The following is a 24,838-nucleotide window of genomic DNA, read 5'->3' as shown; positions in this document are numbered from 1 at the left end:
TCAACAAAATAAAAATAAAAAGTCAATATATATTTATAATTTCATGGATAGTGTTTAACATGCAATAATTTAATATGCATATTGCATAATTAATATTTCTTAGCAAACACAGTATGTTACTGTCATAAGATTTATTAAACAATTATTAGGTAGTATTATTTTATTTAAAAAAATATAAAAATATATATGTATTTTAAACCTTAAATATCATTTATATTTAGATTCAAACATGTTGCATTTGTTGGCATAAAAATGCACGGCGTTATCTCTTCATTTGCATAATCCGGAATTATTTGTGAAACGTTGAAACTCTGAAAATTAAAAATGGAAAAATATAGATATTTGATAACCGTAAAGCTTAATTGTGTGTGTGTATGTGGTTTTAGCAAAATAGTAGTAATTTCAAAAAGTTACACAAATATCTATAATCATCTTATTTGTAAAAACTTATAAATATTCATCAAATTATGATTAAACATATACATCTATTAAATTATATATACACAACATGATTTATTTAATTTATGATAAAACTAAAAGATATACAGATATCATAATATCAAAAATATTTTGTATTCACCATTGTATGTAAAATAGATATTATGTTTAAATTACTAGTTTTAACGACTTACATATCTTTTATGCATAGCTAAGCAAAACGTGCAAACTTGTGGCCTCGTCGAACAAATGCTGCCATTTTCTAGGAGACGTGAGCAGGGTTGATCTATGGCACCTGCGATGAGTATGGCATCCAAATGACTAATGTAACTGCTGGCCAATCTGAGGGTCTCTATTTTGGAGAGTTTCCTATCGGCTGGTTCGGTCGGAATCAGGGTCCTCAAAGCACTGAAAGCCGTGTTCACGCTGCACAATGAAGATCGCATTCCCTCAGTTGTGCGCCTGCATTTTCGATCGCTATATCTATTACTTTTATCTCGTTCGTTGTTTACGTTAAGTGAAAAAAATCGTTTGAAGGTAAACTTATGGAAAGAAATATGAAGAATCGAAGAATGCTTCGTGTTCTTCCTCAAGCTCTTGTCTTCATTCTTACATCATGCATAATCACGATTTATCACTCACTCTCTGATTGACGTAAAAATGTAAACTGCCAACGCAATTTGCTTTTCACCTATGAGTGCGATCTCTCTCCCGAGCGTTCGCCTGATATCGCTGCTTCGTCGGTTCTTCCTTTCTACGCGCTGACATGCTGCAAGTATGATCTCGAAATAGTGTTTTCAACGACCGTTCACGGAGCCGCTGTCTTCATCAATGAGCGACTGACCCGCAGGCCTCTTTCCGTTCCTCCAGAATGTGGAATTTTCTCATATCTGGTGTGTCACGCACGCTTACACTCCCCGCCAGTCAGTATCGCTCTCCCTTCTCACTCCCACAACATACACGTGAGCCACACGTGTGTGGGATCAGGAACGGATGAGGGTCCTGCCCTTTCTTTCCGTCTTCTAACTTTCTTCCTCCTTTTCTTTCTTTCTCCGGTCCTTTTCCGGTCTCTATCGTAGCACACTAAAATATAACGAAGAAAACAGGCACAGAAAATATAAATAGTGAAATATATTTATAAATATTATGTCCTAGAAGAGAGAAAATAATATTTATCATTAAAATCTGACAACATCGAAATGAATATTACAATTAATTTACGCTGTTACCAAATTTAATTCTCTCACATCTTAGAATTAAATTTATTGCTCACAATTCATATACATACTTCATCATGCGCGATCACACGACTTAAGATCCATACGTACTCGACTTCGTCCCTGCACACACACATACGCTGCACAGCAGAGTGATGCATTCCATGTAAAGTGGCCGGCGGCTGCGTTTCGCATTAAGCTCAATAAAAACGTGGATGACCACAGTGGGCGACCGGAGTAGGGCAAAGGAAACAAATTCCATCTGTAAAACTAATTAGCGTCCTGTTACTCCGTCGTTTCTCGATTTCGTCCGCTTTAACATGATTACACTAAAATATACCAAAAATTTTATTATAATCTTCGTTAAATTTCAATGTTATAAGTAATCATCTTGAAACAACACCAATTTATCTCGATAAACAATTACCTAAAATGTGAATAAGAGTAGTTGAAAAAGAAATATTGAATCACATTCTCCGAGCTCTTTGTATGAAATGTTTACTCAATTAAATAACTTGGTTACATCGAATCACTTACACAGCATAAAATTTACATGTTCAATGGTCGTCGGATCGTAGGATCATATTTTAACACATTGTATTGTCGAAGAAAAACGCAGAATCAGTCGCTAGTAATGAAACAGGGTTGTGGATTTGCTTGTTTTCTTTTTCACGGATTCTTCGGCGTTTGCCATTAATTAAAGGCGTGTTTCGCTATCGAAAACCGACGATCTCTAACGGAAGAATATCTTAAGAAATACATATAGAAAATATACACAAGTGTCCATTACATTAATAAAATAATAGTGGAACTTAGATTACGTTTCTATGCGATTACGGTATCGAGCACGTATCGACAATAAAAAATCGTGCGGGTTTTAAAAAAACACTCGAAATGATTCCCTGTCGTTTTATAAGTTTACATAAGTTAAACGCAGGTATATACTTGTCCTACCATCCTGTATAATTATTAGATTAGTTAAAACAATGTAAAAATTTCAATGTAAAAAGACGTATAAACGAAACGTTCCATCTGTTTTAAAACCGTTATTATACTTATTATCTTCTCCATCTGCATTTTCTTTTCTTTTTTGATAATGATTTTTATAATGACATTATATTTTATTTACGAGAGAACAAATAAAATATATTAAAATATAATATATCTACATACTGAAAGAATTAAAAAATGCGGTATAATTTCATCTCGTACAAGCGCTTTGGCATACGCACCGCTTTAAATCAAATAAAAAAAGCAAGATCGATTGAATCGATGTCGTCGACAGCGTAGAAGTGTAATTAACGCTATATCTAAAGACTTGAAAACATTTTACATATCAAGCGTCTGTGGTTTATATATAAATCTCGATCTTTCTCTCTCTCTCGCTCTCTTTCTCTCTCGCTCTCTCTCTCTCTCTCTCTCTCTCTCTCTCTCTCTCTTTTCTCTCTCTAAAGACGTCACCAATGTGTTTAAGCATCGGAGCTAACTCGTGATATTTACAACAGCGAGTTACAATAATCATACTCGCAATATATATATAGATATATAATTCTTCTGCTTATATCGATCTGAAAGATCATAAAAATAATTTCTGATCTTAGAGAGTAAATTACAGCGAGATCGTGAAAGGTCCTCAATCTCCACAATGCACACACTCGAATTGCTCTATATATATATATATTTTGTATATATCTAAAATATACGATATATTTGTAGAATATATCGTATATCTACAATATATAGTTTATGTATATATATCGCGTCTATAAACAATAATATTATGTATATATATGTATATATATTATATATAAATAAACATATGATTATTGACGCGATCCACGTGCAGCTTCTTCCAGTGCGCGAACTTTAAGCTCACGCTCACGCTGTTGTCTAAAAAATACCCTTCGTTAGTCCTGAGATATCATTGGTGCTTTGAACTATCATAGCGTTATGCAACAAGCTAGAGATCGTTTCGATATGGAATTGAATGCACGAACCTTAGGTACTCCTCGTGGTGAGCTACGAGAGACGCATGTGGAGGAAACCGATCACGTTCCATCATAAGATGCCGTTGTAGCTGCTCATGGTGTGCTGCCATGTCGGCGTACGGTCTTCCCAGCAGTTCTGCTGGATGAAGCGCCAGAGCAGGATCGCGTGGCATTAAACCGGGACGAGGATAATTGGCGCCGGCAGCAGCTGTGGACAAAAATTACAGTATTAAAAGAATGTACTCGAAATGATACAATGAATGTAAATCTATTTATTTTACTACTTAATATTTATCTCGCAGAATATCCGTTTCGGAATACTACTCGTGATAGATTTGGGGAAGCACTTTTGGTTTTAGCTCGCAAAGTTAGAAGAAACTATACGCGAAATTTGCAATAAATTTCTTGGCTATGGACGAGTGTTCCCAGAAGTTCTCTGTCATTTCTCATTGCCAAGCATACACACACGCACACTCGCGCCTATTCCTCGACAACACTCACTCGCACTTGCACCTGCGACGGTGGATAAGCGACCAAGCCAGAGGTCAGAGTAGAGCAACTCGAAAATTTCGCAGGCGTGCTGACGATGCGGTGCGGAAAGGAAAAATCGCCTTGGATCTAGACGAGCAAGTCTAGGACGATCAATTGAGAAACGCACGGCTGCCGAGCGACGAGGAATAAGCGAGAGCGGGCGTTTCTTAAAGGAGGAAGCTCTTCAGGAAGCTTAGAAGAAACATCCTGTGTGTAAGGACCTACCCGGCAGAGGGAATCCAGCCGCAGCCGCAGCGGCTTCCTGCTGTTGCTGAGCCTGTTGCTGGGCCTGTTGCTGTCCCGGATGTAAGTGCAAGTGCGTATGCGCATGTGTATGCGCGTGAGTGTGAGCGTGATACTCGGGCGAGATGCCAGCCATTTGCAATCGGACCATCGGGTCAGCGGCCAAGGCCAGCCGCTCTTCCAGCTGGCCGTGGTGATGAGCTGCCACGGGATGGCCAGCCGCTCCACCCGCTGGCCCACCGCCGGCCGCAGTCGGAATCCCTAAACGCGACAGCGCTTCGATCACATAACTCGAAGATCACAGATGCGATTCTCATGCCCGATTTCTTCACCTCCAGCTAACCGTCAGACAAAATTACCCGGGAGACTGTATCGCTGAATGCAATAGTAGATAAGAGAGCCAAGGTTAGCTATTTTACGGACAGAGTTAACTGGCGCTGAAGAAATCGGCCATTTTATTCAGAAATATAAACGTCTAAGTTTAGCTACATTGTATCCTTGAAACATCTTGGCGCTCTCAGTCTGATTCTACCTTTCTCCCCCTCCCTCCCGCCTATCCAACTTTTCTATCATTTAACTGTACTCTTAAATCAATCGTAAAAAGTACAATTTGTACGGTCGAAACGAACAACAATCGACGAAGTATCTAACTCTACTCGCAGAAATATAGAGTGTTACCCTCGTAAACAATTACCTAGCCGCTCGAGTCTTTCCCTCTCCAATTGACTCGGAGCCGGTGGTGCTCCGTAAGCCAGACCGAATTGATGCAAGGCTTGAGGCGGACCGGAAGGACCTGGTGCCAAGCCGGCAGCAGCGTATCGGCGGTGTATCTCTAGCCAGTGAGGATCCACCGGTGGCGCCGGTGGCATTGGTCTAGGCGTGCTCTTCAGCAGCTCCTCCTTCAGCCGATCGTTCAGTTCTCTTTCACGTAGTTCACGTATCTCACGTTCCCTCTTCTCGCGCTCCAGATGCTCCAATTCCAATCGTTGCGCCGCAGCCTCGCGCCCGTAAATGTAATGCAGCATCGGATCGGGCGGGGCTGGATGTCGAGCGGGCGAGAAGGCTGCGTGCGGCCGAGCGTATTCGGACAGTTGTCTGAGCGCTGGCGTGTCCGCGTACGAACCAGGACGTGCGGCATAGCGATCGTAAGGCGAAACGACGGGCTCGAGAGGTCCGCGACTGGGCGGTTTGCACACCTCCGGCTGTTTTTCGGGCGTCGTCATTTTACGGGCCTGCTGCGCTGCGGCCGCGGCGCGATCACGCTCCTCTCGTTCCCGTTCCACCAGCTTGCGTTGACGTTCCTCGCGTTTTCTCGCTAGCTTTGACTCGGGAACAGGCTTGAACTCCAGATCGGTGCGTGTGCACGAGTTGTTATCGCCGCGATTCCAGTGTCTAATGAAGATCGCCGACTGCGATCGATGACACTCGTTGTCATCGACACGCGGCTCCGGCGACTGTCCGCGCGGACTGATGGGCTCCTCGGGTTCCGGGTCCATGTCCGGCTCGATCTTCGGCTCCTGCATGACCGGCGGCTGTTGTTGTTGCGGCGGCCGATGGTGATGGTGCGTAGCGCCGCTGGCGGATGACGTTAGACACGTGGCCGAGACAAGCGACGGTTTGTGTTGACTGCTATGCGAACTACGTGACGACGAGTGGCTGTGTGAACTGTGAGAGGAGATGGTCAGCAGCTTGTCGTGGTGCAAGTTCGTCGGCTGCTGATGCATACCGGACGAGTGGTGGTGACTCGGCATCAGGTTCTCGCCCTCCTCTCTGCTCGTGACGCTCGAGCTGGTGCTGGCATGATGCGCCGTTATCATGGTGCTGCTCTCTTGACTGCGTTGCGGCGATGGCGGCGGAATGGCATGCGGTACCGGACCGTAAGCGTACGGCGGGAAGGACGGGTATCCTCCGACAGGAGGATATCCCGGATACGCATGAGGATGATATGGATGCATGGCGGTGAATAACGAATGGTGCATCAACGGATGATGCGGATGGAAGGGATGTGCCATGTGCGGACTCGGCTGCTGCGCCGGATGCATCACTGGCTGAGGGATCGAGCTCGGCGGTGGCGGCAGACTCGGCGTCGGCGTCGGCGTGGGTGTCGGCGATGCCGCAATCGGTTGAATCGACGGCATCGCCTGACTGACCGGTATGGAGTGTTTGCTCGGCGTCGGCGGTTTACTCGCACTGTCGGGATCCTTCTTGATGTTATCCAGACTCGGGCCGGGGAAAGAGGAACTCTGGAAGCCTGGAACCTTGACCTCCTTCAGACTCTGCAGTGGATCAGGCTCCGGCGGTATGATTTCCTGCTTAATTTTGAGGTTCTGCGGCTCCATCGGCGGAGTACTGGCCAGGTTGTAAATACTGGAGGGTTTCTCCATCGGCATCATTCCGGATTGTATCGGTTGGAATAGATTGCTTGGCTCCGGTCGCTCCTGCTCGTTGCTCTCACTCGCACGCTCAGGAATGCGTTCTGTCATCATACGAGCGTCGGAAACCCTGCTGTCTCGCGATCGCTCGTTCGACGACAGTCTCTCGTCTGCCATTCTTTCGGCGTTTCTGTTGTCAGACGACATGACAGTCAGACCTAACGGCTGCGGCGGCGGACTCGGCATCGGCGGCATCTGTGGCATCTGTCCGATCGGGCCGCCGATGCCGGCTGATTGCGAGATGTTGAGATTTAGCGGAGGCGGTACGGTCATGTTCTGCGGCAGTGTCTGCGCAGCACTCGACAGGCCGTCAGGATGACCGCGCAGGTTCGTTGGTCCCATGCTGGGCGCGTTTGGCGCCATACTGCTCGGCACCATCTGCGACGCCATGTTCTGCGATAGGTTCTGCGGTACGCTTTGCACCGGCGGTGGTGGCGGCGGCGGTATGTATTGCATACCGAGATTTGTCGGCAGACCACTGTTCTGTGGCTGACCGGGAGATATCACTGGAATCTGCGAGCTTGGCAAAGTAGCTTGCGAGCCTACGCTCGTGATAATACCCGGTATAGTTTGCGGCACGTTGCGGGCGTTTGCGGCGGAAACTTCGCCAGGAATCGCACCGGATTGAGCGGACGTGCTCAGGTTCAATTGCATCGGCTCAGGCTCCTTGCCCGCTTCCTCGTTGGACATGGTCGGCGACATCGTCGTTTCCATCGGCATCGGTTCCAGCTTCAACGGCTGATTATTCATGGCCAGCGGCATGTCCTGGTCCGACTGGTCCATCAGCTTGTTTTGATCCACTGGTTCTTGGTCCAACAAGACGGGTGGCTTCTTCTCTAGACTATGTATCACCGGCACCGAGATCGGTAGAGTTTGTATCGGAGTCGGTACCGGAGTGGATGCGGGTGTCGGTTCGGAAGGCTCCTCCGGAGTCGTGACCGCTGGACTGCTAACCGGCTCTTCTGCGCCGGCCACACCAGCGACCGTCGGCGGCGTCGGTTGGTTCTCGTTCGCGTCACCCTCCGTCTCCCGCTCCGGCTCGTCCATCAGGGAATTACTGTCTGTCGTGAGAGACTCGGACGGACTGTCGGGTCGTTCGCCACGTTTTCGCTTCTGCGAGTCCTTGTCCTCGTCGTTGCAGGCGTCGTCCACCTGATTCGGACGCTTCTGACCCTTCTTGGGCGTGTCCGCTTTACCGGACGACTTCTTTTTACTCTTGTCGGGCGTCTGTTGTTGCTGCTGCTGCTGCTTCTCCTGATCGGGCGTATCCGTGCCGCCGGTGCGTCGCGGTCTCGCTGGTCTCGGTGTCTCCTTGGCCTTATTCCGCGTGCGCATCCTACCGGGACTCTCCGGCGATTCTGCAGGCACCGGGCGGAATAGATAGGGTGGCGCAGGCGGCAGCTCCCCGGTCTTCTTCAAATGAGACCGGCATTCCGCGCAGAGCAACAGTCGATCCTTGCCGGCTACCTGATAATCCTTCGAGCTGGTGGAGAAGCAGTGCTGACACGAATGCGTCGCGCCGTTCGTGTTGGTGTCGCGTGAATCGCTGTCTTCCTCCGAGTTGTCGTCCTCCGTCACGGAACTGACCTCGCCACCGGGATTGTGGCTGGCCGGAGTGCCGACCGGCACGGTTTCGGTCTCGGATGCGGTCTCCTTCGCGCTAATGTTGGCCGTTGGTGGCGTGTCCTTGGTAGGTGTCGGCACCTCTTCCTTGGGTGTGCCGGCACGGGAATTGCGCGTATTACGGATTCGCCGTAACGAGCTCTGCCTTCGTCGCCGATGAGGTCGATTATTATTTGCGCCCGGTGTCTTTTTCCATAAGTAATAGAATTCGACCAGTTCCGGCTACGAAAATATAAGTCAAATGTTACAAACAGAATTTTTATTAAAACTGTTTTTTAAAGCGTAATACAGCTGTCAGATAGATGCAAAAAATCGTTGAATATCGTCGATCGATTTAAAAAACAAAATTACATAAAAAAATTACACACAAAGTAATTTTTCCAATAAAAATAAAGATCAACACTTTAATACACTTTTTCTGTTAAGAAAAGTTCGAATTGATGCTGTGAGATTTTCGAACTCTCAATAATCTCTACTCAAACAACACACTGTAGTGTTTATATAAAAATTCTCATATATTTTGCATCAACCTAAATATAAAGCTTACTTTTTCGATTTTTTGATATAATCTTTTAAATCTTTTGTTTTTTTTTTTACTTTATCCCTCCAATATCCGTTTACACAATTCTTATTTGAAATAGAGAAAGAAGATTAAGAAAAGATAGCGCAGGCAAGCAGAGAAAAACCACAACAAAGCGCACGCAGGTAAGAAAAAATCCACACAATAAAGCTATTATCTTTACCGTGTCCTTGTGTGGCAGAAGATCCTTTCTAATGCGCGAGAAATTCTTTCCAAACTGCCGTAGACCCTTGACGAATCGCTTCTGCGGGTAACAACGAAAATCCGTCCGTTAGAAACTCTCTCTTGCTCTCTGTAAACCGGTAATGATCTCAGTAAAAGAACGAGGTGGAACGTACAGTTTCCTCCTCGGACCATTTCTTGTCGATGCCTTTCGGTACGGGACATTTGACGAGTGCCTGGAGCGCCCTGCCAGGATCATAGCCAGAATCGTGCAGGATGTCGAGGGCGTTGATGGTGGTGTCGTCGCGGGATGCGGCCACGCAACCATCGTCCGGTGAACCGCCGTCACACATACCGGCGAACGCAGCCATCGAACGGGCCGCCCTCAGGTACATGAGCAGATCCCCGTCCAACGCCATGGCCGGTACCCATCTTAGCTCCTCGCGCTCTTTGGAGAATTCGGGATCGGGTGGCAGCTCTCCGGGCGGTATACCTGGCCGATACTCAGGCAAACGGGCCTGACAAGAAACCAACTCCTGTAAATCCCAAATTCGGGATTGCGCGCGGTTAGCACCGATGATGCCAGATATGTCAGACGTAACACATCTAATGCTCCGACTTCTCAACGGGCTAACTTTCGTAAATTTATCGCTACTTTGTTTTCCTTTCCTTTTCATTAGTTTTTCCCGCTTTATCTTTTTTTTTTTTTTTTTTTACTTTCTTTTAAGCCGGCAGATAAAGAAACATTTAGCTTTCACGATCTTCTTTTAACGATCCTAAAGGCGGATAAAAATAATCGCCTTCATAACCTCGTTTTTGTTTAAAATACACACGCGGAATGTTTTCACGCGCAAAAAACTTTGTCAACGCGATAAATGCACGTTAAAAGTTTATAATGATGACAGATTAAAGATAGAAGTCATGTATTTATAAATATGACTTGCGTAATAACGTTTATCGTTTTATAATGTCACGATGCGTGATTTATATATCCACCTTTTTTTGCCGATTTAATATCTGCCGAGTAGAATTATTATTAGCAAAACTCAATTGCGAAAAACAAGAAGCATCAGATAGATTTACAAGCTACCGATTAGTCATAAATGCGAGCGTGATTAACGGACTGCTTCGGTGATGTTTATTGATAGAACTTTGCAACTTGCAACTTTTTTTCCATACATACAAGGTGCTCGTATATATACGCCACGGAATATTCGAAGTGGAAGATAATTCGTTAAGTGCGGGACACTCCATATAGCGCTCGTGCACGCAGATGGTTCAAGTAAGCAATCGCGAATAATTGTTGTATGCCAACAGGTGTGAACGGTACGAAGACGAGTTGATCCGCTTAATCGGCCGTTTCAATTAATTACTTCACCGTGACTGAACACCACTCCAAAATTAAGAAAATGTCTCACGCCAAATAAACTGCTATTGCCACTTTTATGCATTGCTCCCAAATGTATATTTCATGCACAGCGATATTGCGGAGAAAGACTTTCCATCGGCTTTATACATCACAGGATAATTCGTGTGATACAACAAGTATCGCCGAGAGCTTAACGAATGCGTTTCACGTGCTGCAGACGAGAAAAAAAAAAGAAACGATCTGCACCTGAAACATTCGAAGCTCTTTAATGCGTGATGCGTTAGTTGAACCATCGGATCGAAATCAAAATAATATCCAGTTTAATTTTAATCTTGCAATAATTTGTGAAAATAATTGTATATCGCGCGTAAAACGCGTTGATGTACCTTTTAAATCTAGCTTGAACGCCTCGATATCACACGTATCCACGGATTTATAATAATCATGTAACATGCATTACTGTAAAAAATTTTCAGGACGATATTCAACGCGTAAAGAAACACGAGTTCTTACACGGAGTTTGTATACGTCGATCCCGGGTTACCTTATCGGTTTTTTATTGTTGAGAAACTTCAAGATCCATACTTCATACATTTCAGATTAGATTACACATGTACATACATATATATTTACGTAACATTCTTTCCTCGTTTACCGAATACATTTTTCAATCTGCACTACTTTTCGAGGTGGCCGTATACGCGCACGAATCTATTTAAATGCGCGTAAACACATACATGTTTACACATGTTGAACACTCCCGCACGCACGTACAGCTTTCATCTTCGTTTACATTGATTTGATTTATTGATGTAAAGAGCGTGTAAAGATCTCCATAATCTTTCATTCGTGTGTGTTTTCCTACTTAAAAGAATCTGTAGTTTAAAAATAAAAAATTACGCCCGGCAAGAAACGCGATTTATTCTTCATATAATGCAGATATTTCAATGTTTTTCTTGCATAATTAATTAATTGTACATTCCAAGTCGCTATTTTTAACGAACTTAATTACTCAATTAAGCGTGAAATCTATGTATTATTTCCGTGATTATCCAGAAAATATTCTCCGTAACAAAAAACTTTATTACCATAAAGCAAAAATTTAATATCATTCAAGATGATATAAGAACTTTTTATCTATACAGAGAATCAAAACAGTTATACATGTGTAATCATTATATAACATTAATTGATACAGCGAGGATAACGATTCACGATCCACACGCCCCTTACCTTGTAATAAAATATCAATGCTAATAACACAAGCCTCGAGATAGGCACATTGTGTTGATATAGCTAAGTTAACAAAAAAATTTTTCAAGATATGTATGGCAAACCTGATGAGAAGGGCCAATCCGAATCTCGCCCTGGGTGCCAGCTGACATCTCCCCCTCCTCCGAAGCTCCGCCGTCTTTCTCCAGCGTTTTGAATGCCTTTGATCTTGGATTTTCAGTAAATTCCTATTATCCACCCCCTGAACCGTATAGTGATGCCATCAATATGATTAAAGACGTTTCGACAAAGACATTTACTGCTAACATGCTTGCCTTGGTCTTGTGAAAGATGAGAAACAGATATGATATGATAATGCTACTTATTTACAAAGATAAAACAATAAATTGTTCAACAATTTTCGAAACTTTCATTATTTCGTATCGTTTGACAATTTCCTAAACTTCGATAATTTTTTTAAGATCTTACTGGAGCTTCTTTTATTCAACTGATATGTGCAGTATCAAATGAAAAAAGAGAAACAATAGCAATAGCATGTTTATATCTGCAAATTTATCATGAGTATATATGTTGAACTTTGATAAGTATCTATAAATCAAATATAAAGTTCCTCAAGATAAAGTAAACACAGGATATCTATCTTCCCAGAACTCAATCCTATTAATCTTTATAAGTTGAAACAAAGATAAGTGAATAAATAAATCGATATTTTTATGTTTCCGTTAGAAGCAATTTGGAAAATTAGGATATATATATTCTGCGTACAATTCAACATATAATATTTATGCCTACGTTTCATTATTTCTCTCTCTTTCTCCCTCTTTTCTCACTCTCTCTCTTTCTTTCTCTCTCTCTCACATATACACGCGCATCACATGCTCTTTTTCTTTTTCAAGTGGTCTTGAGTCACGGTGAAAGCAGTAAACAGGCTAATTAGCAAGCGCATAAGCTTGAACGCGTCATCGACGAAGGAACGATCGCGACGATCAACGTCGAGTTCTCGATCGCGGATTCGAATCCGAGATACGGAGAAGCATCTTTCCGTAAAGTGCAAGGCCGCGGCACGCGGATACTTTCGCGCGATAGCGATCGGATCGAGTCGACGGGATTGTCGCGTCGCACAGCAGCACGGCGTAATCGGCGCGAGACCGCAACACGTGTCGCAAGGAATGATCGACGCGAGAAAAGCCACAAACCAATTCCGGGGCAAACAACTCACCCGTCGTTTCCGCGCTCCGGCGATCAGCCTCTCTCTCTCTCTTTCTCTCAACGACGTGCACGCGTCATCGTTCCTTGGCGTAGATGATCACACTGCTCCCACGCTCTCACGCTGCGTGGAAATTCCAGGGTTGTTTACGATGAATACGGATTACGGAAATTGTACGGTCCTCCACGACGAGATCACACGACTGAACGAACGCGGCAATAACGGCTAGCGTTCGTAGTCTCTCTCGTCAAAAATCAGTATCCACAACACCCAAACGCGGCGGCCATAATGCAGCATGGTAGCGTCGCCGTCGGGCGTTCTTGAAAACAATTTCAACGCATGCGCAATTTTCCGTCAGAAATTTTGTCTGTAAGAAAAATAAACGATTGTTATTTCACTGTTATCGCTCGATTCAACCATGGAGGTTTTAATTAATATAATTTTATATGAATTATAATTTAAAATAAAACAAACATAATTAATGTCCACATTTACGAAACACATTAGTTGAACCAGTAGCTTTTAGAAGACTGATCTGATTGGTAGATCCGGAAGAATGTACCAATTATAGGCAAATGGTTGTCCGCTCGTTATGCCTTCCGAAAATCAGTAATGCATGTGTGATGTGATTAATGCTGAGTACTATTTTTCTCAATTTTTCTCGATTGTCGTACGCAGTAGCACGTAAAAACTTCTGCTCGAACATGGCGAAGAAAACTGCTCTTTTGTTGATCGCTGATGGATCGGAGGAAATGGAAGCCGTGATAACCGCTGACGTTTTAAGACGTGCCGCAGTATGTTATCTAAAACAATTATAGTAATCGCAATTTTATGATATCTATGAAATACTATTTGCATGCATTTTCAAAGTTTTAGTTATTTTTACACGTTATTATATATCTTTTAATTTTATAAATATAATACTACTGTTGCTATAAATGTAAGCAATATTTTTTACTAATTAAACAAATCAGCCTACCAGAATTATATTAAAATTTGCCAATTTTGCTGTTGAATAGGTTGCCGTTACCATAGCTAATATAAAGGATGATAACTGTGTGAAATGCAGCCGTGATGTTAAGATCTGTGCGGATGCTAAACTGGCTGAAGCTACCAATCAAAAATATGATGTTGTCATATTACCTGGTGGCCTGGATGGATCTAAAGCATTTGCATCTGTAAGATCAATCGATAATGTTTGATTTTATTTTATAACAAATATATATATATAGTTATGTAAAACTTATTACCTTGTTAGTCGGCGGAAGTTGGCAAGTTACTACGAGAACAAGAAAAGGAAAACAGAATAATTGCAGCCATCTGCGCAGCTCCTACTGCTTTGAAAGCGCATGGTATTGCCAAAGGAAAACAAATCACTTCTTATCCAGCTCTGAAAGATCAACTGGTTGATGAATACAAATATCTAGAAGATAAAGTAGTAACAGATGGTAATAATTGATATATATTTATTATTGAGTATGTTATTTACTTGTAAATCATATTGAAATTGATATTAATTTCGATAATTTTACAGGTAATCTTATAACTAGCAGAGGCCCAGCAACTGCTTTTGCTTTTGGCTTAGCTATTGTTGAGAAATTAGTCAACAAGGAAGCAGCCAGTACAGTGGCAAAAGGGATGTTATACGAAGACTATAAATAAACTTGCTCAAATAGTCTTTAGTTGCTATATACATATATAAAATTTGAAGTGTACAAATTTGTAATATTTTGGTTTGCAGAATGTAATTATTATAAAAATAAGAGATAATATAAAATAAATTTAAATAAAATGACAAAATATGATTTTTATATAACTATATAAAAAAATCCCAGAGAGAATTATTTTAGTGAAAATATAAAAAGATATAAATAGGAAAATTTAAAATATCTATTATTGCGCAATTCATTAAATTTTATTATAACATGAATACTGATTGAGAAAAGAATAAAGTGCAAAAGTGCAGCTTTCGAACAGGAAGTCTAACTATTCCGGTACCAATATGGTATCGATAACAACTCTCGACAACATAAAATCCGTATTCTATTCGTGACATTATGGCAACGTGCTGTAACGAATAATAATAACTGGGGCAATGTGTAATAAATAATTACGATCGTGATGAAAGAAGCGCGTGCGAGCGATGCATCAGTAATGCCCGGTTTAGAGGAAAGTATCTCGCACGACACAAGTTCACCACACACGCGCGTCCTAATGTCCGATGGGAACTATGCGGTGAGCGAGAAACTTGAAAGATACATTTTCAAGTCGTGGAATCCAGACGGTGCGCAAGGTGACGGCAACGAGGAATGTCTGGAGATTCTTATTCCTGAGGTGAGAGGACGATTCGCACGGTGATCGTACGACTCGACAGCCGGCAAATTCCGCCGACGAATGCGAGCTACCGGTATTACGTGCTTCTTGGTTAGGTCGCTCTTAATCCATGACAAACAGTTTTGTGATGATGAAATTTGTCAATTCTTCGCACCCCGAATTATCCTCATTTTTCCGTTTTATCCGGTTCGCAGTTTTCCACCATTTCAGTATTGTGAAATTTTTCGTTATTAAAAATGCTGTGTATCTTAAAAACATAATAACATGTTTACAATCATTTACTTATATAATTTACTTATATAATTGTTAATATAAAAATAATTAGACGTTAAAAGAAGATATATGAAAGCCAATTTATCATTGTTTTGTAAAATTGCTTTCAAAATTGCTTTAAATATTTTTACACTGTTATGAGATAAAATTTCGTTAGAAGTTACATAACTTAAGAATGCCAAGAATCAATCCTGGATATATAAGATAAATAATTTTCAGTGAAACTTAAAAACAATCTGCGTTCCTAATGCACATTGCATGGTTGATTGCAGTTGCTGGAGCCAAATTACAGCTTTTACACTTGGCCGTGTGCTCGTGTACTTGCCTGGTATCTCTGGGAGCACAGGCAGAACTTGAATGGCAAGCGGATCTTAGAGATCGGAGCTGGCACTTCGCTACCAGGTATTCTCGCCAGCAAGTACGGTGCTATCGTGACCCTGAGTGATTCCGCAACCCAGCCGCGAACTCTGCAGCACATCAAAAGGTGCTGCGAAGTGAATGGAGTTGCGGACCGAGTCCGCATCACAGGCATCACCTGGGGCTTCTTCCTGTCCAGTTTGTTTTCAATAGGAAACTTAGATCTGATCATTGGTTCAGACTGTTTCTACGAACCCACTTCATTTGAGGATATATTGGTGATCATAGCGTATTTGCTGGAAAAGAATCCACGCGCGCGGTTCCTCTGTACGTATCAGGAGCGCAGTGCCGATGTGTCGATAGAGCATTTGCTGAACAAGTGGGGACTCACGTGCATGCACGTATCGCTGGACAGTCTCAGTGCAAATCCCAATGTCGACTTGCCTGAATTGATGCAGGATCATACGATACACCTGTTGGACATACAACGTGCGCAATAAGTAGATCAATTCTCAATTGTTATGGCTGGTAATGATTTAAGATATATGACACACGCCGCCAACATTCCCTGGACAGTGAGTCGTCACGAGCTCGCGCTAAATTTTTCTCAACTCGGTTGCGTGAAAGACGCCTTTGTAGAATTCGACGAGCAGACCCGTCTTTATCAGAGTTACGGACACGTAACGTTCCTGAAGAAGACGGACATGGACAATACGATTCAGCGTAAGGGGAAAGATTTAATAATTGTGTAATATCTAACCGCGAGGCACTGCGAGCTCGTGAACGATGGCTGAGAACGATTTCGCGGATGCAACGGATCTAGAGGAGACCTTCAACAGAGCCGCCAAATACCTACAAACATTAGTATCGGAACTGGACTCGGGTCAGCTACTCGCATTTTACGGTCTGTACAAACAGGCGACTGTGGGCCCGTGCGACGTTCCGCGACCTAATTGGTATCAGGTGCAAGCGAAGCACAAGTGGGAGGCATGGAAGAATCTTGGGGACATGAGCCGCGAGACCGCGATGGCCGACTACATCCACGCCATCGCGAAAATCAATTCGTCATGGGAGGAAGAAGCGAAAGCCGACACCCCAGCGTGGATTTCCGTTAGCAAACTGTCGATCACGGATGCGGAATTGAGGGACGTGGACAAGACATTCTTAGATTGGGTGAAAGAAGGCAACGACGCGAAGGTGCGGGAGATGTTAAGCGGGAAACCCACGCTCGTGAGCACGCCGGACTATGACGGTTTGTTACCTATGCATTGGGCCGCGGATCGAAATCACGTTAGAGTCATGGAACAATTGATCGCAAACGGTGCGAATGTGAATTCGCAAGATGAGGATGGACAAACGCCCCTTCATTACGCGGCAGGTTGCGGTCACGCGGAGGCGGTGAAATATTTACTTTCAATCGGAGCTCAATACATAACTGATAACGATGGGAAGACGCCCAAAGACGTTGCCGACGAGCAGGTCGCAGCTCTTTTATAACACTGTACTATGTGCACACATTTGTTGTAGTCCTAATTTTATATGCCTTGACCTTTTTAACAAATAAATATTATAATTTTGTCAAAGTTACAATATATGGTAAATAATAAAAGAATTTTTATCTCAATAGGAATTTATGATTAATAAAATAATTATTACAGTGCTCTGTTCTCTTTGTTCTGTTATGTATAACGATTGTTATCCTGCATACATTAATAAATTCGTGGACTGGTAATTCCATATGAAAATCACGGAGTGCCTCAATCGTTTCGCCGCTCTAATAGAGTAAATCTTTATTTATATACAAATAACTCCTTCATTACATTCACAGCCTAAGCACACCTTGAATAAATGCGTGATTTGTCATTTGGCTAGATTGTTATAATTTGCTGTTCAATTAATATCGTAAACGATACCAATTACAAAATGATGAAAGTTCCACATGTTATAGACGCAAGAAAATTGTTGAGAATGCAAGGTTTGTTAATTAACAATAGCAACAATAAAATCTAATAAATGACAAAAAACGATATCGCTCTTACAATTATATAATTTAAACGTTTATTTCATCAATAGTTCACTCTGATAAACTCTATTTTTCTTAATTTCATAAAATATAAGCATATTTAACGTAATATAATCTGTCTCATCCATAATTAAAAAATGGATATTCAATAATACTGTACTTTTATTTGTAACAGATAACTACACATACTATAATGTAGATTTCATTTAAAAAATTTTAATTATTAGAATTCATTGCACATGCAAAATCTTTTAAATGAAAATGACATACATACTCCAAAATATTTTCGGATCTCAATTTGCAAGTATCAAGATATATTCGAGCGTATGTATGTAAACAAATTTTAATACGTTAAGTCTAAATTTGACAAATCTAGCATTCTCTTTAGAATAAAGTACAACAAACCCGAGATCTTTTGGACACTTTATGTAACATATCTTGTTTAAATAATATACGAAATTGTTAAAACATTGCAAAATTTAATGATTCTATCAGTTTTATATAACTTTGATATCATATTTTAGGATTGATAACTTTCTGTTATAAGATATGTATGTATATGTATGTATATCTAATCCCGGGATCACGAGTTCATTGCATGGAAATACTCCATAATTGAAACGTATAAAAATTAATGTTTACCTGTATGAAAAGTCCTTCTTTCACTTTTAGGCATTTAACAGTAATTCAGAGTCACACATCAAATCGGTCAAATATAAAGCGCGGACATGTTCTTGTTTTCCGGCATTTTACAACTATTAACAAACGATCTTCACTAATAAATATCACCCGTTGAATCAATTCCAACTTACTGATCGTGTCAGTCCTTTCGAACGTTAATTCTTCTCTCAATGGACGTACCAATTAAAAATTCGTATTTTAATCGTTGACGCTGTTGCTTAATGATTTTGTGAAGACAAAATCAATTTTTTTTTGTAATTACGCTTGAATGCATATTGAGCACACCGAGCTTTGTGCGCGTCGATGCTCACAGTGGAAATCCGATGTAAACTCTTAGAACGATACTTTTTTCTCCTTATTTGCAATAAGTATAAAAGTCGATAGTAAGCTGTAAAAATATTATATGATCGTTTATGAAGTTAGGTATGTACTTAAAATGGTTTGGATATAACACACAACGTGCTAAAAGCTGCAAACGTTCAAATGCATACGTGGATCCTCTTTTCGTTTTCGCACAATAGCCATTGTCGAAACGCTTCCTCTAAGGATTATCCGTCGGAATAACAATAAGAAGTTGTATATATAAATAGGGAGAGATCACGGGAAAAATAGATTAACTTTGTCCGAATATTATCAAACTTATGTGCACACTTGCCTCATCTTTAATCCTCGACGACATCGATGTTCCTTCATAAATGTAATCATGATACTTTTCATCGATCGAAAAATGTCCGTTGTGTTCTTACGATCCACATTATAAATTTGGTGACATATTGTCATGTGTGAAACACCGTTTTTGACGATTAAGACATCGCTGAACCTTCGAGAGCCCCTTCAAGATCGCAATCGTCTCTCTCTTCGTACCGAGCACCGCTAGAGATTAGTGCTCTCTTGGTCCGATTTAGGCCGTGTGGTGGGCGGCGGCGGCGGCGGCGGTTGCGGCCTCGGCGGTCGCTGATGAACTCGCGGCGAGGCCGGTTTCTGCTGCGGTGACTTGAGGACGGTCACCACCGTGTTGGTCTGCGTTTGGACGTCCACTATGTTACCTTCCGATCTAGTTCGCGCGTGCGCTTTCGCTTGCTCATGCGGCGCGTTCGGCTTCTCGGGCTTCTCCGGGCGTTCAGTGCCGTACAACGACATCGACGACGGCCTGCTACCCACGCTTGGGCTTCTCTGCAAGTTCGAAGTTGCCGTGTTGCCAGTGCTCTCGCCCGGGATGGCGTTGTTCCCGCCACGCACTTGTATTATACTGACCTGCTGTTTGTCCACGGAATATACATGAGCTCGTTCCAATGTTAAAGGCTGTAGATGATTTAAACGAGAGTTTAGTTTCTTTTTTTTAATATATTACTCTGCAACGATATGTAATAGAAAATACAAATAAAGCGCGAATATGCATGTGTGAAAAAGCTTTGGACAATGTGCAGCTTTTACTTCACATATAGCTTACGTTATCTCAAAATGAAATATCCAGGTAGTGTTACTTGTTGTCCACCCGTAGTAACTACATTTGTTATAAATAATTATCATATAGCCGTACAGACGAAATCTTTCCTATGATAAGTTGTTTTCACTCACCCCTGGATCCGTTTCTGAATTCTCATTGCTGGAACGTGGCTGCTGCCTGATGAGACTCGACGGGCGAACTAAACCGGGCGGTCGCTCAGGGATCGCCGGTTTCATACTGCTTCTTTCATTCAAGGATACATGCGTATTCGTAATACTATCTGACTTTTTACGTAATTCGACTCCTTCTTCTGCAGTAATTAGATATAGATATAAATACAATGAAAGTTAACGTTGAACTTATATTAAAATAATAATTTACCTGAGTTATGTGTGATATTCGTTATACTTCTCGGCGCGGCGACCGGTCTTCTCCTTTCTAACGTGGATGGCTTTTCCGTAGGCACTGGTTTTGGCTTCTGCACGACAGTTTCATTATGTTCGACTTCCGCGTTTGTTTTGGCATTGTCAAACGAGCCTCCATTTGGTTTCTCCTTTAAACTTGGTATATGTATTTTCGAATCGTGTCTTTGTAGCTCTTGAATATTTTTCTCCGTATCATTGAAGTTTAAGACTTCACTTTGGTGAGTACCGGTCTCTTGCGACCGTTCAGAATTATCGGCAGAATAAATCTCCGTCGACTCCGAGGCCGAATGCGCCTTCGCGTCCGCCTCCGAGTGCTTCTCGTGCTTTTCTACGCTACTCTCGTGTCGTATTAACTCGGTGGTTACTTCGTGCTTCTGAGCTTTATACGTTGATCGGTTCAAAGTAGATGTCAAAACTCTCGGTGGTTTGTCCGGTGTTGGGGGTGGTCGGTCGTCTCTTCTCTCGTGTCTGTCCGGAGTGTTGCCACTTGGTGGCGTTGGCGCCGGTTTATTTTTTCGACGCGCCGCTGGTTTTGGACTACCCTGCGTCGGACTTTCGCCGTGATCGCTGAGACTACTGTTGGATACGCAACGACGCATCCCGACGGTCTGGTTCTCCATATCGTTTATGAGACCGATGTCCAGGTCGCGATCGAAGTCCATCTCGCCGGGGAAAAACCAATCCGCATATGTAATTAATTGGTCTACTATAAGACTAGAGTTATTCGCAGTGCTCATATTCATCCTATAAAAGCACAAGTATTTTTAACACTTTTATATATAATTTATTAACAATCTGACAATAATTTAAGACAATGAAAGAAGATGCTTACACCATCGTGTTGGAATCCTCTTGCGGACTCCAAATCAGATTTGGCGCGATGACGATGGCGATATTCTGTGGCGTCATTTTATTTACATCTTGATTCTTCGTAAGCACAGCTAAGAACTTAATTAAAAACCGCAGGTTTTCCAGGTTCGCCGGTGGCAGCTTGTGTAATACCTCCCAGAGAGCTCGCAGCCTCGTGTCGCTGTGTGCGATTTTCGCAGCAGCCATCCATTCGTGATACAATCTTGATATTCACAGACACATTGTGTAAACCAGTGCTCGGAATTAGTTGCTCATTTCGAGCCGATTCTCGAGACAACGCCTCCTATTCCCCCACTACTGTTCCACTACTGTACGAGGAAAATATCAATAATGATATAAAAGATACAGGTCTTAGCTGCTTATCTCTTAGACTCAATAGACGTTCCTGAGTTAAAACATTTAGACGCACTGTCGGCAGCTCGGCCGCAGCGTTTGCTCGAGCGTCGCGCGGTAGTGGGAGAATAGGAGGCGTCGTCTCGGGAATCGGCTCGAAATGAGCAACTAATTTCCGAGCACTGGTGTACTGGTTAGAATTATCGGTAACTAGAGACGGTTGTTTGGAATAATCAATACTTACTTGTATGTTAACAGAGGCTCCGGCAACTCCCGCAAGTACGATTTTAACGCTCCGGCGATAACATGGGGATCTTTGTATTCGAGGGCCGTTGTTAAAGTGAGGCAGCAGGCGTCCAAACTCAACTTAATCCGTCGTGATTTCGACGCAGCGCCGGCTATTCTAAACAAACCCTCTTCTTCTATACCCAAACGCAGCAATGCAGATACACATAATTGTATGGGCAGTGCAATCTTCCTGTTCGTTACCCTCAGATGTTCTTCAAGAGGATATCCATAGACCGGCTTCATTTCGTTATCATCTGTAATTGGGAATTATATAAGTCATTTCCACTTGTGAATTATCAGTTTTCTAACGATTATCTTTATAATGAAATTATTTCTGTCGTTGGATTTGAAAAGTGCATAAAACTCACTAATATAGCTCTCCAATCCAGGTATAAGATCTTCAAGGCAATGCAATGCACTTTCATGATATGCTCGCTGAAGTTTTATATACTGGATAATTGTCTGAGCTAATTCAGTCTCTCTAGACATGAGTTGAAACATTTCTGCAGCCAACTGATCTCTGCACTGTTCAACCTTCGACTCGGCGTCTTCCAATTCTTCCTTTAACATATCTATTTTTGTTGCACCTGCACCTATATAAAGCATCAAATTCAAACATTTTTAATAATTTCTATATTTTTTTATATTTATATTCATTATTTATCAAGAAAACTATAATATTTAGAAAATGTGTTTAAATGACTAAAATAAAGAAATATCAATTTAGTATCTTTTTCATATATTATTGTTGTACAAATTTTTTGATTTGTCAGATAATTTTGTAAATAAATTAAAATATTATGTGATTAATTACCAGTACTGTGTTTCATTGCTTGAAAATATCTTGTTCTGGCGCTATCCATATCTAAAATGAGGCGCGCTAGATTTCTTTTATGCTTCAATATATTTGGTACATCAGTGTCTAAAATATGTTGCAGTGGTGCAGCTACGTATTGTTCGACTTTAGCTTCATGTTCAACAGTTTCATTAGCTAATGACATTTGCACTCGTCCACATTCTACCAGTGCAAAACTCATAAGACCATCTTCGCCAGCATTCTCCAGCATAGTTTGCCCCAGTACATATTCCGGGCATTTTTTCTAACAAACAAAAGTTTAACATATAGCAATCGTTTAAAACGTTTAGATAAGATAAATGGCAATAGAACTTCAGATTTTATCATAACAATTAATAAAAAACTTGTGCTAAACATAATCCAAATTTTATTGTTATCAATAACAATGCTTTAATATAACTGATTATTTATTTACCAAACGTTTCTCCTTAAGAGCCTGATCTTGCGTGATGGCTTGGTTCGGTGGATTTCCGAGTCTTTTACTAAGACCAGTAAGAGCTGCTCTAATTTGATCGACATGTTTGTCAGCATCAACCAAATCATCTGTTAACACCTCTGTTCTACCAGCTCTGGCCATGTAAAAAAACATTTATTTAAACGTTATACATTTGATTGCAAGAAAATCTTATCATTTATCTTTTGCAGTCCCTCAGTTTTATCTCGTCTAATCTATCCAATATCCGTATGAGTAATCTAATTTGGAACAAAATTCATTTGAACAAATCTGGTTTACTAAAACATAATTTGCAATAATTTTAATACGCTGCCTTTAACAAAAAAAAACTATTGCCATCCACAAATGTTATATTGCATATGTAATTGAATCTCAAGAACACAGTTAGATATTTAATGCTATATAGCGTGCATGCGGCAGTTCTAAAATTAGAAAGAATAATGAAGTGACTGATGATTAAAGGAATTTGAGTGAATCACCTGGAGAAGGTCTGATCGGCGAGCTGTTTTACGCGGAAAAACTGTTTCTTCATGGTTGACTGAACTGTCGAACTCGAGTAAAATCGCGGTACCGCAACAAACCCTACCGCACACTTTTTCTATACATCTATAGCCTCGTATTTACGCTCGCGCATCCTTCGTGGCTCCTTCTTCGCGCGACACCGCGGATAAAACGCGGCGGAGACAGGGAGGGTCCTTCGTGTCGCGGCAAGGGCGAGCGTCCGTCATAATGTTTGTACAATGATCTCACAGCCGGCGCTAGCGACCGACACGATCACGGCCGATTTATTCTCGCACACCATCGATAAAGTCCACGCGATAAGGTTTAGGCCAGCGCCTTTTCACCCGGTCAGACTGGATAAATTTGGGTTAAGTGAATCTAACTTTGCACTTTGCTTTCTCTCTTCCTCTCTTCGTACTCACTCACACTGTCTCCCTCTCTTTCATTCCGGACTATAATAGACAATGAACGAACATTCGTTTAGCCCAAGTTAATGCCCGGCAATATTGAAGAAGTGTTGGTGCGTTTGTGCTGCTCTTACGTCACATTCAAGCACCGGTCGCGAGCTTTTCAAGCACGATTCTCTTCGTCTCCTTCGTCGCAAAGGTACAAAATCGCAACACTTGCGATTTATTCGACTCGTTCGATGCGCATTGCGATCAGCCTGATGCTTATCACACCATAGGCGCGCGTCTCTACGCGATTCACCGCATCCCGATGTCCAATATCATTTTTTTTTTCTTTTTTAATTGTTTACGATGATCCCCTTGAGTCCTATTTTTCGATAATGCGACATCACGGCTAACCAATACGTCAAATCGCGCAAAATCGCTGGTCTTCAATCGCCTTTTTACCTTGAGACTCGCCCAAGATCGATCAGTCACTCGCGTATCGATTATTTCCAGGTCGCACGATATACAAGTTCGAGCGATTGAGAAGTCGATAGCTATAGTCGATAATCGAGAATGACATA

At 41.9% G+C, this 24,838-nt stretch overlaps 6 protein-coding genes across 20 annotated transcripts; 3 read left to right on the top strand and 3 right to left on the bottom strand.

Annotated features, from left to right (window-relative positions):
- Nucleotides 1–116: 116 nt before the first annotated feature.
- On the bottom strand, nt 117–1,984 carry LOC105677025 (basic helix-loop-helix transcription factor scleraxis-like). The gene is made up of 3 exons (XM_012375317.2): nt 1,130–1,984; nt 633–900; nt 117–311 (listed from the first exon to the last, which is right to left on the bottom strand). The coding sequence occupies exons 1-3, from the start codon at nt 1,204–1,206 to the stop codon at nt 201–203; spliced, it is 456 nt and encodes a 151-aa protein (XP_012230740.1). The 5' UTR covers nt 1,207–1,984; the 3' UTR covers nt 117–200.
- Nucleotides 1,985–2,136: 152 nt separating this feature from the next.
- On the bottom strand, nt 2,137–13,637 carry Gug (Grunge). 10 transcript variants are annotated; one of them, XM_012375306.2, is made up of 9 exons: nt 13,498–13,637; nt 13,036–13,390; nt 11,921–12,057; nt 9,391–9,750; nt 9,216–9,296; nt 5,112–8,694; nt 4,400–4,678; nt 3,653–3,851; nt 2,137–3,545 (listed from the first exon to the last, which is right to left on the bottom strand). In XM_012375306.2, exons 3-9 carry the CDS (start codon nt 11,966–11,968, stop codon nt 3,479–3,481), a joined length of 4,617 nt encoding a protein of 1,538 aa, XP_012230729.1. In that variant the 5' UTR covers nt 11,969–12,057; nt 13,036–13,390; nt 13,498–13,637; the 3' UTR covers nt 2,137–3,478. The 10 variants fall into 10 exon arrangements, with proteins under 10 accessions (XP_012230729.1, XP_012230730.1, XP_012230732.1 ...); XM_012375307.2 differs by lacking the exon at nt 13,498–13,637 and having other exon boundaries at nt 11,921–12,136; nt 13,036–13,359; XM_012375309.2 differs by lacking the exon at nt 13,498–13,637 and having other exon boundaries at nt 9,391–9,732; nt 13,036–13,359.
- On the top strand, nt 13,517–14,823 carry LOC105677024 (protein dj-1beta). Its single transcript, XM_012375315.2, has 4 exons — nt 13,517–13,817; nt 14,043–14,201; nt 14,282–14,471; nt 14,558–14,823. The coding sequence occupies exons 1-4, from the start codon at nt 13,656–13,658 to the stop codon at nt 14,683–14,685; spliced, it is 639 nt and encodes a 212-aa protein (XP_012230738.1). The 5' UTR covers nt 13,517–13,655; the 3' UTR covers nt 14,686–14,823.
- Nucleotides 14,824–15,026: 203 nt separating this feature from the next.
- LOC105676994 (histone-arginine methyltransferase METTL23) lies at nt 15,027–16,630 on the top strand. Its single transcript, XM_012375252.2, has 2 exons — nt 15,027–15,357; nt 15,903–16,630. Exons 1-2 carry the CDS (start codon nt 15,145–15,147, stop codon nt 16,485–16,487), a joined length of 798 nt encoding a protein of 265 aa, XP_012230675.1. The 5' UTR covers nt 15,027–15,144; the 3' UTR covers nt 16,488–16,630.
- A 143-nt stretch (nt 16,631–16,773) lies between these two features.
- On the top strand, nt 16,774–17,611 carry LOC105676995 (acyl-CoA-binding domain-containing protein 6-like). The gene has a single exon (XM_012375253.2). The coding sequence runs from the start codon at nt 16,774–16,776 to the stop codon at nt 17,482–17,484; it is 711 nt and encodes a 236-aa protein (XP_012230676.1). The 3' UTR covers nt 17,485–17,611.
- A 140-nt stretch (nt 17,612–17,751) lies between these two features.
- LOC105676991 (rho GTPase-activating protein 44-like) lies at nt 17,752–24,766 on the bottom strand. Of its 6 annotated transcripts, none has more exons than XM_067356627.1 (10): nt 23,844–24,766; nt 23,326–23,479; nt 22,869–23,154; nt 22,423–22,647; nt 22,011–22,308; nt 21,396–21,635; nt 20,520–21,307; nt 20,270–20,448; nt 19,946–19,993; nt 17,752–19,864 (listed from the first exon to the last, which is right to left on the bottom strand). In XM_067356627.1, exons 1-10 carry the CDS (start codon nt 23,894–23,896, stop codon nt 19,565–19,567), a joined length of 2,571 nt encoding a protein of 856 aa, XP_067212728.1. In that variant the 5' UTR covers nt 23,897–24,766; the 3' UTR covers nt 17,752–19,564. The 6 variants fall into 6 exon arrangements, with proteins under 6 accessions (XP_067212728.1, XP_067212726.1, XP_067212727.1 ...); XM_067356629.1 differs by adding an exon at nt 20,142–20,195 and having other exon boundaries at nt 19,859–19,993; XM_067356630.1 differs by lacking the exon at nt 17,752–19,864 and adding an exon at nt 20,142–20,195 and having other exon boundaries at nt 19,931–19,948.
- Nucleotides 24,767–24,838: the final 72 nt, after the last annotated feature.

This window comes from Linepithema humile, chromosome 6 (genome assembly GCF_040581485.1).
Source record: "Linepithema humile isolate Giens D197 chromosome 6, Lhum_UNIL_v1.0, whole genome shotgun sequence".
NCBI lineage: Eukaryota > Metazoa > Arthropoda > Insecta > Hymenoptera > Formicidae > Linepithema > Linepithema humile.
Note: the sequence above shows the minus strand (reverse complement) of the source record. Positions and strands in the feature narration are given on the sequence as shown.